The 12,526-nt window shown below is 37.6% G+C and overlaps 1 protein-coding gene across 7 annotated transcripts in view; it reads right to left on the bottom strand.

Moving 5' to 3' along the window:
- Positions 1 to 12,526, bottom strand: part of ATP11B (ATPase phospholipid transporting 11B (putative)) — a 98,503-nt gene that overhangs the window by 34,925 nt on the left and 51,052 nt on the right. For 6 of the 7 annotated variants that reach the window (XM_054713764.1, XM_054713769.1, XM_054713767.1 and 3 more), the window contains 5 exons: positions 12,196 to 12,377; positions 10,332 to 10,535; positions 6,969 to 7,122; positions 5,519 to 5,621; positions 2,552 to 2,697 (listed from right to left, as the gene is read on the bottom strand). In XM_054713764.1, the coding sequence (XP_054569739.1) occupies positions 2,552 to 2,697; positions 5,519 to 5,621; positions 6,969 to 7,122; positions 10,332 to 10,535; positions 12,196 to 12,377 (789 nt within the window). The remainder of the gene's footprint in view (positions 1 to 2,551; positions 2,698 to 5,518; positions 5,622 to 6,968; positions 7,123 to 10,331; positions 10,536 to 12,195; positions 12,378 to 12,526) is intronic. The other variant, XM_054713768.1, reaches the window with a different exon arrangement.

Here is a 12,526-nt window from a genome sequence, read left to right as displayed (position 1 = left end):
TCTGCTGCCAGCCTGTTTGCCCCCAACTTCCCTCCTCTGCCGGCCTGGTCACCCCTAACTGCCCTCTCCTGCAGGCTTGATCACCTCCAACTGCCCTCCCTTGCAGGCTTGGTCCCTCTCAACTGCCCTCCCTTGCAGGCCGGTGCCTCCCAACTGCCCTCTCCTGCTGGCCATCTTGTGTCCACATGGGGGCAGCAATATTGTGTGTTGCAGTGATGATCAATCTGCAGATTACTCTTTTATTAGATAGGATAGAGGCCTGGTACAGGGGTGGGGGCCAGCTGGTTTGCCCTGAAGGGTGTCCCGGATCAGGTGGGAGTTCCCTTGGGGTGTGGGGCGGCCTGAGCGAGGGGCCTGTGGTGGTTTGCAGGCCGGCCATGCCCCCTGGCAACCCAAGCGGAGGCCCTGGTATCTGGAATTTATTTTCCTTCTACAATTGAAACTTTGTAGCCTGGAGCGGAGCCAAGCCTGGGGCTCCCTCCGAGGCCAGCAGCCGTTTGTGTTGGGGTTATAATTGAAACTTTGTTGCCTTAAGCGGGTGGGCCTGGCCAGGGTGTGCGGAAAGCTTTGCTTCCCCTGTTGCCGGCGGCAACCCTGGCCTGCTCTCTCAAGCTCCATTCTGCCGCCATTTGTTTGAATTTGTTTACCTTCTATAATTGAAACTTTGTAGCTTGAGTGGACGCTTAGGCCTGGCAAGGGCAGGCAGAAAGCTTGGCTTCCTCTGTTACCTAGGAAACCTTGGTCTCTGTGGCTGTAGCCATCTTGGTTTGGGTTAATTTGCATACTCACTCTGATTGGATGGTGGGCGCGTCGGAGGTATGGTCAATTTGCATATTTGTCTATTATTAGATAGGACTAGTGGCCTGGTGCACGAAATTCATGCACATTAAAAGGGGATTAATTAGAGGAAATATTTTAATATTGCTATTAGCCCTTTCTCTATAATAGAAGTGTCAGAGATGAAAGAAAATTAGTAAAAAGTATATGAAAATCTTCCTTCTGTCAGAGTCTGGGGCGCACTACAGCCTCATGTCCCCTGGCCTAGCACCGGGAGGGGAGCGCAGCCTTAGGTCCCCCGTCAGAGCCCTGCCAGGCAGGGAACATGGCCTGAGGTCCCCCAGCCTGGCACCAAGGCAGGGGGCGTGGCCTGTGGTCCCCTGTCAAGCCTCCTGGGGGCAGGGGAAGGCACAGCCTCAAGTCCCTGCTGATTGCTTGTTAAGGCTTGTTATGAGAACTCGGCCTCCACTGTGGTGCAGCCATCTTGTGTTATGGAAACCCAGCTTCCACTGTCGGCCCTGCCATCTTTGTGGCAGAGTGATGGTCAATTTGCATATTCCCTCTTTATTATATAGGATATGCAATCTACCTGTGTTCTTTCATTGGCTTGCAGCTATTACTTAATTACAGGTATACAGGCAACATAGGATATTCTGGTGTATTAAATGTCTTGGTACTCAGGGGCTCTTAACGTGAGTTTCCACGAATCCTACCTTCCTCAAAAGTCAAGAGACAGAACAGTACTTCAACATAATTAGTTTCCTTGTAACCCTATTTATTTTATTTTATGCATTTAGCACGTTAAGTGCCAAGCCTGTTTTGTCTTCCTTTCCGGAAAGTATAGTGTCAGTAACTGGTGATTGACATAGCACTTAACGTGTTAAAAGCCCTATACTGAGTAATTTATACATCTCACTTGGTTACCGAACAATAATTCATGACACAAAAAGATTTAGAATGCCTGCTTGAAACCATCATATTGAAGTTAAATTAACCTTTTGCACTCAGATGTCGAGTGTGACTCGACACGGTTAGCATTAAAATAAAGGAATTAAGAAAAAAGCAAGCGAGTACAAAGGGTTAAAACTTACTACTGGTTCAAAACAAAATAACATCCAAGAAATCAAATTAATTGAGTTCAAATATGCATAAGATAAAATGTATCAATTTTAACTGGAAAATTTTTATGTGTTTTGACAAATTTATACACCTGTGTAACCACTACCACAATCAAACTAGATTAACTTTTCTCTCATGCAAAAATTTCCATATCCCTTTCCAGTCAATTCTATAACCTGCACCCTTGGCACCAGGCAACCCTTGATTTGCTTTCTGTCACTACACATCAGATTCATGACTAATAATTAAAGTATATTCCATAAACTGTTGTTTTATGGAAATGATTTTTAAGAAAAACTGTTATGGGAACAATTTTTAAGAATAATTTGTATGATGATAGTATTCCTTAAATTGAAGCTTCAACTTACTGTCAATAACTGATTCTAAAATACTTCCATGAGGCCAGCCAGTGCAGCTCAGCAGCTGAGCATCGACCCAGGAACCAAGAGGCCACTGGTTCGATTCCCGGTCAGGGCACATGCCCAGGTTGCAGGCTCAATCCCTAGTAGGGGGCATGTAGGAGGCAGCCAATAGATGATGTTTCTCTTTTATCATTGATGTTTCTATCTCTCTCCCTCACTCCCTTCTTCTCTCTCTAAAAAATCAATAAAAACATATTTTAAAAAATAAAAATAAATATTTCCATGAAACTCACCTTATAAAAAAAATACTGTACAAGTGTAGCTATTCTAATATAATAAAAGTGACCATGAACAAAGAGCAACTTGGAGAGAAATTTAAATCTTGCTATTGCATAGTCACTGTTTCTTGCAGCTTGTCTTCCTTCTTTACCCATGATTCCTGCAATAAAAGGGGCAAAAAGGCAAATTCATTGAAAACTATTAAGTACAATTTTCATGATGTATCTGTGAATGTGTTAATTATAGCAGTTGAAGTTGGACTTAGGATACCTATATCCTAAGATATAGCAGAGAGCAGATTCCCAAAAAATTTGTTCTAAATCAAATATATAATTAATATAAAACTACAATATATACTAGGCAGGTAGCATCAATTTTCAAAGGCTTAGAATGTAATATAAAATGTAATTAATATAAAAATAATATTGAAAGTCCCAGATCTAATAAGAACATAAATTACACTATTAAGTTCAAAGTATTTGTTAATAAATTTCTAATGGAGAGGATGCTATAAAATAGTTTAACTTCACCGAACATAAATAATATCCAGATTGAATAATTTGAACCTACCAAAAATGAGCATGTTTGAGTTCTTTAAATTTTTCAGATATTACTCAAACAAAATGCATTTTTAAAGTACACTATCATCTGAAATCAGTACATAATTTTATCTGATAAATGAGTAATTTTTTTAGGTTATGATAATCTTTTAGTTTTCAAAAGAGTTATTGCCAAGTTCACTTTTTAAATCTGGAAGCAGCTTTGAAAAATTATTTTTCAAAATTAAAAATTTAAATTTTTGTCATAAAAGGATAGAAATAACATTCGAAAGTGTTATAGGTAAAGACAACTCTATTCCCAGCATCTAGAAAAAGAAAACTATTTTTGGTATATATACTTTCAGGATTTTTCCTTCCACATATTCTGTATGTCTATATATTTATTATACATACAAACAAGTGTATAAAAATGGGATTGTTTTATAATCTACTTTTGTCTCTTAATATACTATTATGGACACTGTTTATAACAAATGTCTTTGTCAACATATTCACATATTTTCTTCAAAAAAATTCCAGAAAGAAACTCACTACAGACTGATTCATTTGCCTCTCAGCATAACCATTATTGCTTGTCTCATTTTCGGTTCTTATAAGTGTATTTCTAGTATCACATGACCTCACTCATCTAGGGGAAATAATGAACAACATAAACTGATGAACAAAAACAGACCCAGAGACAGGGAAGCATCGATCAGACTGTCAAACCTCAGAGGGAAGGTAGGAGAGGGTGGGGGTAAAGTAGAGAGATCAACCAAAGGACTTGTATGCATGCATATAAGCCTAACCAGTGGTCACGGACAACAGGGGGGTGGGGGCATGCGTGGGGAGGGGTTTGGGATGGGAATGGGGGGATGAGTACAAATATGTGATACCTTAATCAATAAAAAAATTAAAAAAAAAATTCCAGATGCACAATTGCCAGGTCAACAGGCAAACATTTATAATTTGACTCCTACAAAGATCGATTAAGAGCATTTACTAATCTATACCTTTACCAATTCCAGATTTTATCAATCTTTGTAATTTTTGTCACTCTGATAGGCAATATAAATTTGCATTCTTTTGATTGTTAGTGAGAAACTGAATCCTTTTTTCATGCATTTAGTATTCATTTTAGATTTCTCCTTTTCTGACAACTGATGGCTCACATCCTTCCAGATATTTCTATTATAGTATTTTTCTTATTCTTAATTTGTTAAGAATTCACATATTAGGAATATTAAGACTTTGTCATCTATTTTGAAAATATTCTTTACTACTCTGTCTTTAAAATTGTTTGGGGACAGTATTTACTTTTGCCACACATATTGATCTTTTTCTTGCTTTATTTTGGTTTTGTATTTAATAGACCTTTTTACACCTCAAAATACACGATTATTCATTAAAATTTTCCTCTATTACTTTTTACAGTCTTTAACAAGTTTTATCAGTATTTTTTATCAAGTAAGTTGTTTCCCTACTGATGTTTAAATAGCTTTACCAGGTAAACATCTATCTGAATCTATTTAAACATGTTTAAATCTATCCTATTCATTAGTCAGTCTGCTAGCATACTAGACTCAAACTGTTATAAATACTGTAGCTTTTTATGCTTTAATATATGATATAGGAAGATATCAAATTATTAGGGAGAATTATGGGAAACAATATACAAAATTGAAAGAAAATTAAGTTTTCAAAATGAAGATTTAATTATTAAAGAAGTAGGAGTTTATTTGAGATAAAATATAAACATTAGACCCAATCACTACTCCTCACAGGATATTACAGAGATGATTCCAAAACAGGACCAGTAACACTCTTTTCTAAAACTAAAAGTTTATCCTTTAATGAGAAACCCACACTTTTCTCTTTACTTCTGTATTTGTATAATAAAATTACTGAGGAAAATAGGTCAGAATATGGTTTAAATAGTAATTGACGGATAATTTAAATATAAATAAAATAATTAGTATTCTGAATCAAATAAAAATGCTAGGCAAAAAAAATTAGAATAAATGTTATTAAGTAGGAAGGCTATTTGGAATTTTATATTTTATTACAGTTTGGTATGATTTTCTGTCTCTAAAGTTGTCTTTAAAATGAGCTGCAGAATCTTTAGATTGACAAAAAATAACAATAACTTTCTAAAACGAGAATTTAAAACCAGGAAAGTATCTATATAAATCACATATTTAGAGTTTAAAAGGGATAAAATAGTATATGAAAGTACTTTAAAAAGTATAAAATTACATGTAAAAATGAAATTAATTTATTATGAAGGAGAATTAGAATAGAAAAATTCATTAATGTGGTATTCATGTCTTTGAAAATTTGGAAATAAAATATTTGAAATATTGATAGGGAAACACTATATTCAAAATCCCCAGATAACCGTACCAATGTTAAAAGCTCAGGGAAAAAGGAAAAATCAATCACCTATGCCAACATGTGCTTCTTGTATCATGCTTACATCATTAGCACCATCACCAACAGCCAATGTTATAGGTTTCTCAGGTGAGATTTTTATCAGTCTTATTACCTGAAAGACATACAACTAATTAATCACGGTAAAATTTCAACTTCTTATATTTATAGAAAGCCATTTATCAGAAATGACTCTGTTGAAGTAGAAAAAATTAATTTTATATTAGACAATAATATTCTCTATGGTTCATTTTTTGAGGGATGTCTCTTTCCACTAGGATGTTAGAAATGTCTTTCAGAATGACATTGCAGAACAGTATTATCTTACATACATAGCCCATGGACATGGGCAATAAGGGTAGTGAAGACCTGGGGGGATGGGTAGGGGCTGGGAGGAGGATGGTAAAGGGGAGCGGGAATGGAAGATATCTGTAATACCACCAATAATAAAAAAATATTTTAAAAAAAAGCAAAAACACACACACAGTATTATCTTGGATTTTATTATGGGAAGCAAAGATCTTTAAATACAATTTAGCTTTGTAAAAAGCTTAATAACGGTGCAAAAAGCAATAACTATTTGAACTTTGTTAGGCAAAAATAATTATTTTCAAAAATTTAAAAAGCAATCAAAATTAAATTCAATGAAATTTAAAAAAATGTTTCTTTGAAATTCTTGAATGTACTGTTATAAAGAACCTAGATGTTAGCTCTGTTTGGTCTCCAGTTTTAGTCTCCATAGACTGAGGGGACATGCGTTATAATAATATAGGCATTATAAGAAAGTTCCATGAAGCCAAAAACTACTGAATGCCTAATTTATTAGATCTATATGTGAAACAAACCAGTGTTTAGATGTACATTTCAAAGTATACTCTTTGTGAAGGATACAGTCTAAGACCTCAAATTATAAATTTGGAGTTATAAAAAATATATATAGGCTTTCACTTAGAATCATAGCTGAAATTTAAATATTTTTGTATATAGTTTAATATCAAAATTGGCTTTTCAACTTCTTACTAAAGTTCTATTACTTAATAGCCATTTTTAATAAAGAGAATTATCATTTCACGAGAATGCACGAATAAGCAAAGATCAACAGAACCACCTGAAGGTGCATGTGAACTGAAAAGTCTTACATGCTCCCTCAGTAGGTAAATACTAAATTGTGAAACTTTAGTTGTCAGAGCTCAAATATGTGTCTCAGGAAAAATCACAATTGCTACCCATCACAGACTTTCTAGGTTATTTATTATGCATAGCTGAAATTTCTACACTGACTCTGAAAATTCCAAAGGTCTAATAATATACATGGTTACAATTCATAATATTAGAAATGACTGACCCGTAGTTAAGATTCATATACTGCATACCTCCAAATAGACCTAGTTAAGTCATTAATCTTAAAGAATACTTTTAGATCTATGTATCTTTAATTGAACTTTTTATAACACAAACATACCTTAGCTTTCTGCAGTGGTGCCATACGACAGCATAATACAGCTGAGCAATTTCTGCAAACATCCATAAATAGTTTTTCATGCTCCCTGAGTGCAAGAGATAGACTGGTCCCATCCACCACCAGCCCATGCTGAATCACATGATCCTCTGTAATTCTAAAACAGGAAATAATTATGTCCTCTGTAAGATACTTTGAAGTCATATTATTTACACTAGCTTAGTAAACAAAAGATTCTTACTGAAAAATGGACCATTCATCTGCAGACTTTATTATTACAAAACTGACATGTCAGGGAACAAACTAAATTGTATTACCTTGCAGTTAAGATTAAGTAGAACTGAGAGTGACCGATATCATGAATTAAAAAGATGATATTCAATTTTACAATGTACTGATATGTAGACACAGTAACTATATTTCCTAAATGTGAACTGTAACATATAATCTCAATATATTCTCCCAAATTGTGAGTATAAAGTCTTACTAAAATAAAAATTGTTATATTTAGTAAATCCTAATTTAAAAAAATTAAAAACATTCAGAAAAAATCATGAAAATGGTTAAGTAGGAAGCAAAGGAATGAAGGAATCCTAACTATTCTTGTTATTAACTCCTACAATGGACTGTAACATGAGATATTACTATGGTGAAACATGGATAACACTTCCCTTGTGGGTATCCTAATATATAAAATCCCAGGGTCCGTAATATCCAAAACAACCGAAGGCTCAACCGACTGAAAGTCAGTGCTGTGTTGCTGCTGCTGGCGCCCCAACCCAGCACTGATTGCCAAGGGGGCTGCGGATCAGGCCTGAAGAGAGGCCTGGAGAGAGAAGCAGGGTCTGATCCGTAGCCTCCGTGGCAGCTGTTGATCAGCACTTGCCTCTCTCTTTCGCTCGGGCCTAGCCCAGCAGCTTCGGCTCTCTTTCTCTCAGGCCTCCACTGGGGCTGCTGATCAGCCCCGTCTCTCTGATCAGGCTCGTTGATAGGCCTGGAGACGCTGACTGGCATTGAAACCAACCAATCAGAACCAAATCTGGGTGAACTACGAGGAGCCAATGGCTCCCTAGGAGGCAGAGCTTTTGATGCTCACTGGCATAGAAACCGATCAATCAGAACCAAATCTGGGTGAACTGCAAAGGCAGAACCTAAGGTGGGGGCTGAGGAGGGGTTTTAAGGGCAACAGCTGTTTGGTGTAAGGTGTAAGAAAGCGGTTCAATTTTTTAATGGCCGGTTTGGCAGTATAGTGCATATGGCTGGCTATCAGTCCAGATATAGGGATTATGTATTTTTGTCTGCCAAGAGCATCTCCTCCTAATGAAAAAGGCTTTTCCCCCTCATTTAGGCAATCATATCCTATATAACCTATCTATAATACTAAAAGGGTAATATGCTAATTAGACCAGGTCGACCAGCCATCTTCCAAATGTCTGACTTCCTTCCGGACAAAGCCATGGTGGTGGAGGCAGAGGCTGTTAGGGGCGATCAGGCCGGCAGGGGAGGGCAGTTGGGGGCAACCAGGCAGGCAGGGGAGGGCAGATGGGGGCGAGATCAGGCTGGCAGGGGAGGGCAGTTGGGGTGATCAGGCAGACAGGCAGGCAGGCAGGCAGAGAGGTTAGGGGCCATCAGGCAGGCAGACAGGCAGGCAGAGCGGTTAGGGGCAATAGGCAGAGGCATTTAGGGGCGATGAGGCAGGCAGGTAGGTGAATGGTTAGGAGCCAGCAGTCCCAGATTGTGAGAGGGATGTCCGACTGCTGGTTGGACATTCCACCAAGGGGTCCCCGATTGGAGAGGGTGCAGGCTGGGCTAAGGAAACACCCACCCCTGTGCATGAATTTCATGCACTGGGCCACTAATATGCTATATGAGTACTACTCATGGTCTGATTACTGGCAACTGGGCAAACTATTTGTTGCCAGGAAGAGATAAGAAGCTTGCATCAGCATCTAAATCAACTACATTACTGATCACACTATTTGGTTCCACTGTTTCTCCCCAGTCACCTTTTGTAAAGATTTTCTTGGTAAAAGAAGCAATATACAGATTTACATTCTGGTGCAAGCATTGTATTTATTATTCAGAGACACTTAAATATGTTGTTGAAGGCCAGCACTCAAAGTAGCATTGCGCTGCATCTAATTTGATAAAATAATCAACACTTCACTGTGCTTTATCCACTGAGCCAAACTGGTTAAGGCTTCACTATGCTTTATAAGTGTGATATTAGCTCTAGCAAGTTTGGCTCAGTGAATAGAGTGTCTGCCTGCAGACTGAAGAGTCCCGGGTTTGATTCCAGGCCAGGGCACATGCCCAGGTTGCGGGCTCGATCCCCAGAAGGGGTCATGGAGGAGGCAGCTGATAATGATTCTCTCATCATTGATGTTTCTATCTCTTTCTCCCCTCCCTTCCTCTCTGAAATCAATAAAAATATATTTTTTAAAAAGTGTGATATTGAAAGTCCATTTTTTCCCACTGTAATTTGACAGTCTGTTCGATGCTTCTCTGCCTCTGTATCTCTTTTTGTTTGTGTGTGTGTGTGGGAAACAGTAAGAGATCAACCAAAGGACTTGTATGCAGGCATATAAGCATAACCAATGGACACAAGACACTGGTGTGGGGGGGTGGGGGCACGTGCCGGTGGGTAGGTGAGGCCGGGGGAAGGTCAATGGGGAAAAAAAGGAGACAATAAAATAAAATTAAAATAAATAAACGTCCATTTTTTGTTTGGAGATGATGAGTAAATAATGATAATTAAAATATAGTAAGCCCTGGCTGGGTGGCTCAGTTGGTTGGAGCGTCGTCCTGTACACCAAAAGGTTGCAGGTTTGATTCCTGGTCAGGGCACATACCTAGGTTGCAGGTTCAATTGTATGGGAAGCAACCAATCGATGTTTCTCTCACAGCGATGCTTCTGTATCTCTAAAAACCAATGGAAACATATCCTCAGGTGAGGATTGAAAATAAAAAGTAAAATGTCAGATGGCAGTATGTGTGGCACTCAAGACACTATCGAGTTATAATTGAGTTGCTGTAACTTGAAGTGTATCAAGCAGCAGTGAAAAATGATAAAAATGCTTCATAAGGTCTCTGTTGTAACTACTCAGCTGTGTTGCTATAGTGCAAAAGCCTTCACTTATGACATGTAAATGAATGAAAGTGGTTGTGTTCCAACAAAATTTTATTCACAGGCATCAAAATATGAATTTTATATAATTTTCATGACATGAAGTATTATTCTTTGGATTCTTTTTTATCAGTCAAATAATATAAAAATTATTTTGAGCTCATGGGCATTAAAAAACTGGCAGTGGGCCATAGTTTGCTTACCCCTCAACTATCTGACTCAGATAATTATATTCTTACCTTCTGGCAAGCTGCCTCAATTGTTCAGCACATTCGCTGTCTGATTTCTGGTTTATAAGTTCAAGGATATTCATGGTTCTGTGAAAATGTCCACATGATAAACTCACACTAACAGCAGTTTCATGTTTATCTCCAGTAAGTACCCATACTTTGATACCAGCCATTCTCAATGCTTCAATAGTTTCTCGAACTTTATCTTGTAGTCTGAAAATAAATGAAACAAAATTAGCAGTAGAAAATACTTTTCTGATTGTATTTTAAATATAAATCACGGAGTATAATATAAATAAGGTAAATTCTGGACTTCTTGACCTAAGAATGTTATAGTAACATTCAGTTCAGTGATAAAACTGAATTTTATTTTTCTCCATTAGGGAAGAGACAAGAAAACCAAATCAGTGATCATCGATTTAACATAAAATCTACAAACATGTCAAACTCTCAGCCGATGGGCCACATGCCTCATTTATTACAAACTCGTATTTTAAGAATATATTTTCAAAGTTGATTTTTATAGAAGCAATTAAGTATGTGGCCTACATAAACTATTTTATTAGAAAGTCTTAAATTTCACTATAAGATTTTTCTCTTTTTTTGGTAAGGAAATCTCTCATATCAGCCGTTCAAAATTAGACTGTGGACAATAAAGGACTATATAACCTCAGGTGAGTCTCAGAAATTTCATGAGGACAGCTAAAAAGTAAATGAAAACCTAGGGTTGTTTTTTTTAAAATGCAAACACACATAGATCTCAGAGGTAGAGAAAAATATAACAGGATTAATTTGTAGAATTCAATTTAATTCACAGATTTCAATTTAACTCAAACTGTGAAAGGCATATTGAGAGTGGTGCTGGAAACAAAGACAAAGAATAAATGGACCTCAAGAAATTCACAGGCTAACAGAGAACAAAGTCGTTAAACAAATAATTGTAATATATTGCCACAGGACAACACAGATCTACAAAACATGGAGACTTCACAAAAAGAGCTTTTTAAATTCTGTTAGAAGTATGGAAAGGTTTTAGTGGAGTGGGGTAATACCTGAACTATTCTTTATAAATAGGTATTCATAAATGGGTAAGAGGAGAATGATCAGGTAGAAGGCATAGCCTTGCCAAGGAACAAAGCCATAAAATAGAACAGTGTTAACTATAGTTGTTCAGAGGAAAACTACAGACAGTTTGGTACTATCCTATCTAATAAAGAGGGAATATGCTAATTGACTGCCACACCTTCAAAGATGGCAGTGCCCACAGCCACAAGATGGTGGCGCCCAGGCCCCCCCAGCTGCCCAGGGCTGGCCCGAGGCACAGGCAAGCCTCGGATGGTGGCTGCCCAGCCGCCCATGGCCGCCCGAGGCTTGTGCTGCCAGCAGTGGCAGCAGCAGAGGTGTGATGGGGGTGTCACCTTCCCCTGATCACTGAGTCGCCTCCCGCCCCTGAGGGCTCCTAGACTGTGAGAGGGGGCAGGCCGGGCTGAGGGAACCCCCGTCCAGGGCATAAATTTTCATGCACTAGGCCTCTAGTGGAAGTATAAAGTGGAAGGACACAGTAGTGGCAGGTGAGGCCGGAGAATTAAGCAGGTACTAAAAGTCTTTGTATGACACATACTGCAGAGTATCCTAAAAACTTAAGTCTGAGCAAAATTGTACATAGCTGTATTTTTTTCAACTATTTCAGATAAATTGCTAAAAGAAAATTATACACACTAATGGGGAAAAAAGGCTTTAACTGCAGATTTTGATTTTCAATATATTAATTACATGATGTTAATAAATAAAACTTGTGTCATAAATTAGGAACACTTGGCTAAAAAAATTCTTGCATGAGAAAAATGATATTGCCTATTTATCTGATACTTACCTGTCTTCTACTGCTGTAGCTCCAAGTAATATTAGGTCTTTCTCTATGAATTGGAAGGCATTTGCCAATTTTTCTTCCCGTTGCTGCAAGGCAGTCCTGGCTTCAAATAGGCGTCTATCTATTACCTCATATTCTTTAGACGTCAACTGTCTATAAGCCATGCACAGAGTTCTTAGCCCTTTCTAACACAGAAAAATTAAAGACAAAAATTAAACAAAAATAACTAATGGGGAATCAAGAAGTCACTGAAATAAAACTGAGGACCCCATTACCAAAAATCAATTACAAATAATTTAAAAAGTACTATCATCTAGTGACAGAAAATAAATGA

Source organism: Eptesicus fuscus, chromosome 3 (assembly GCF_027574615.1).
Source record: "Eptesicus fuscus isolate TK198812 chromosome 3, DD_ASM_mEF_20220401, whole genome shotgun sequence".
NCBI lineage: Eukaryota > Metazoa > Chordata > Mammalia > Chiroptera > Vespertilionidae > Eptesicus > Eptesicus fuscus.
The sequence above is the reverse complement of the archived record's forward strand: the minus strand, read 5'-3'. Positions and strand labels throughout refer to the sequence as shown.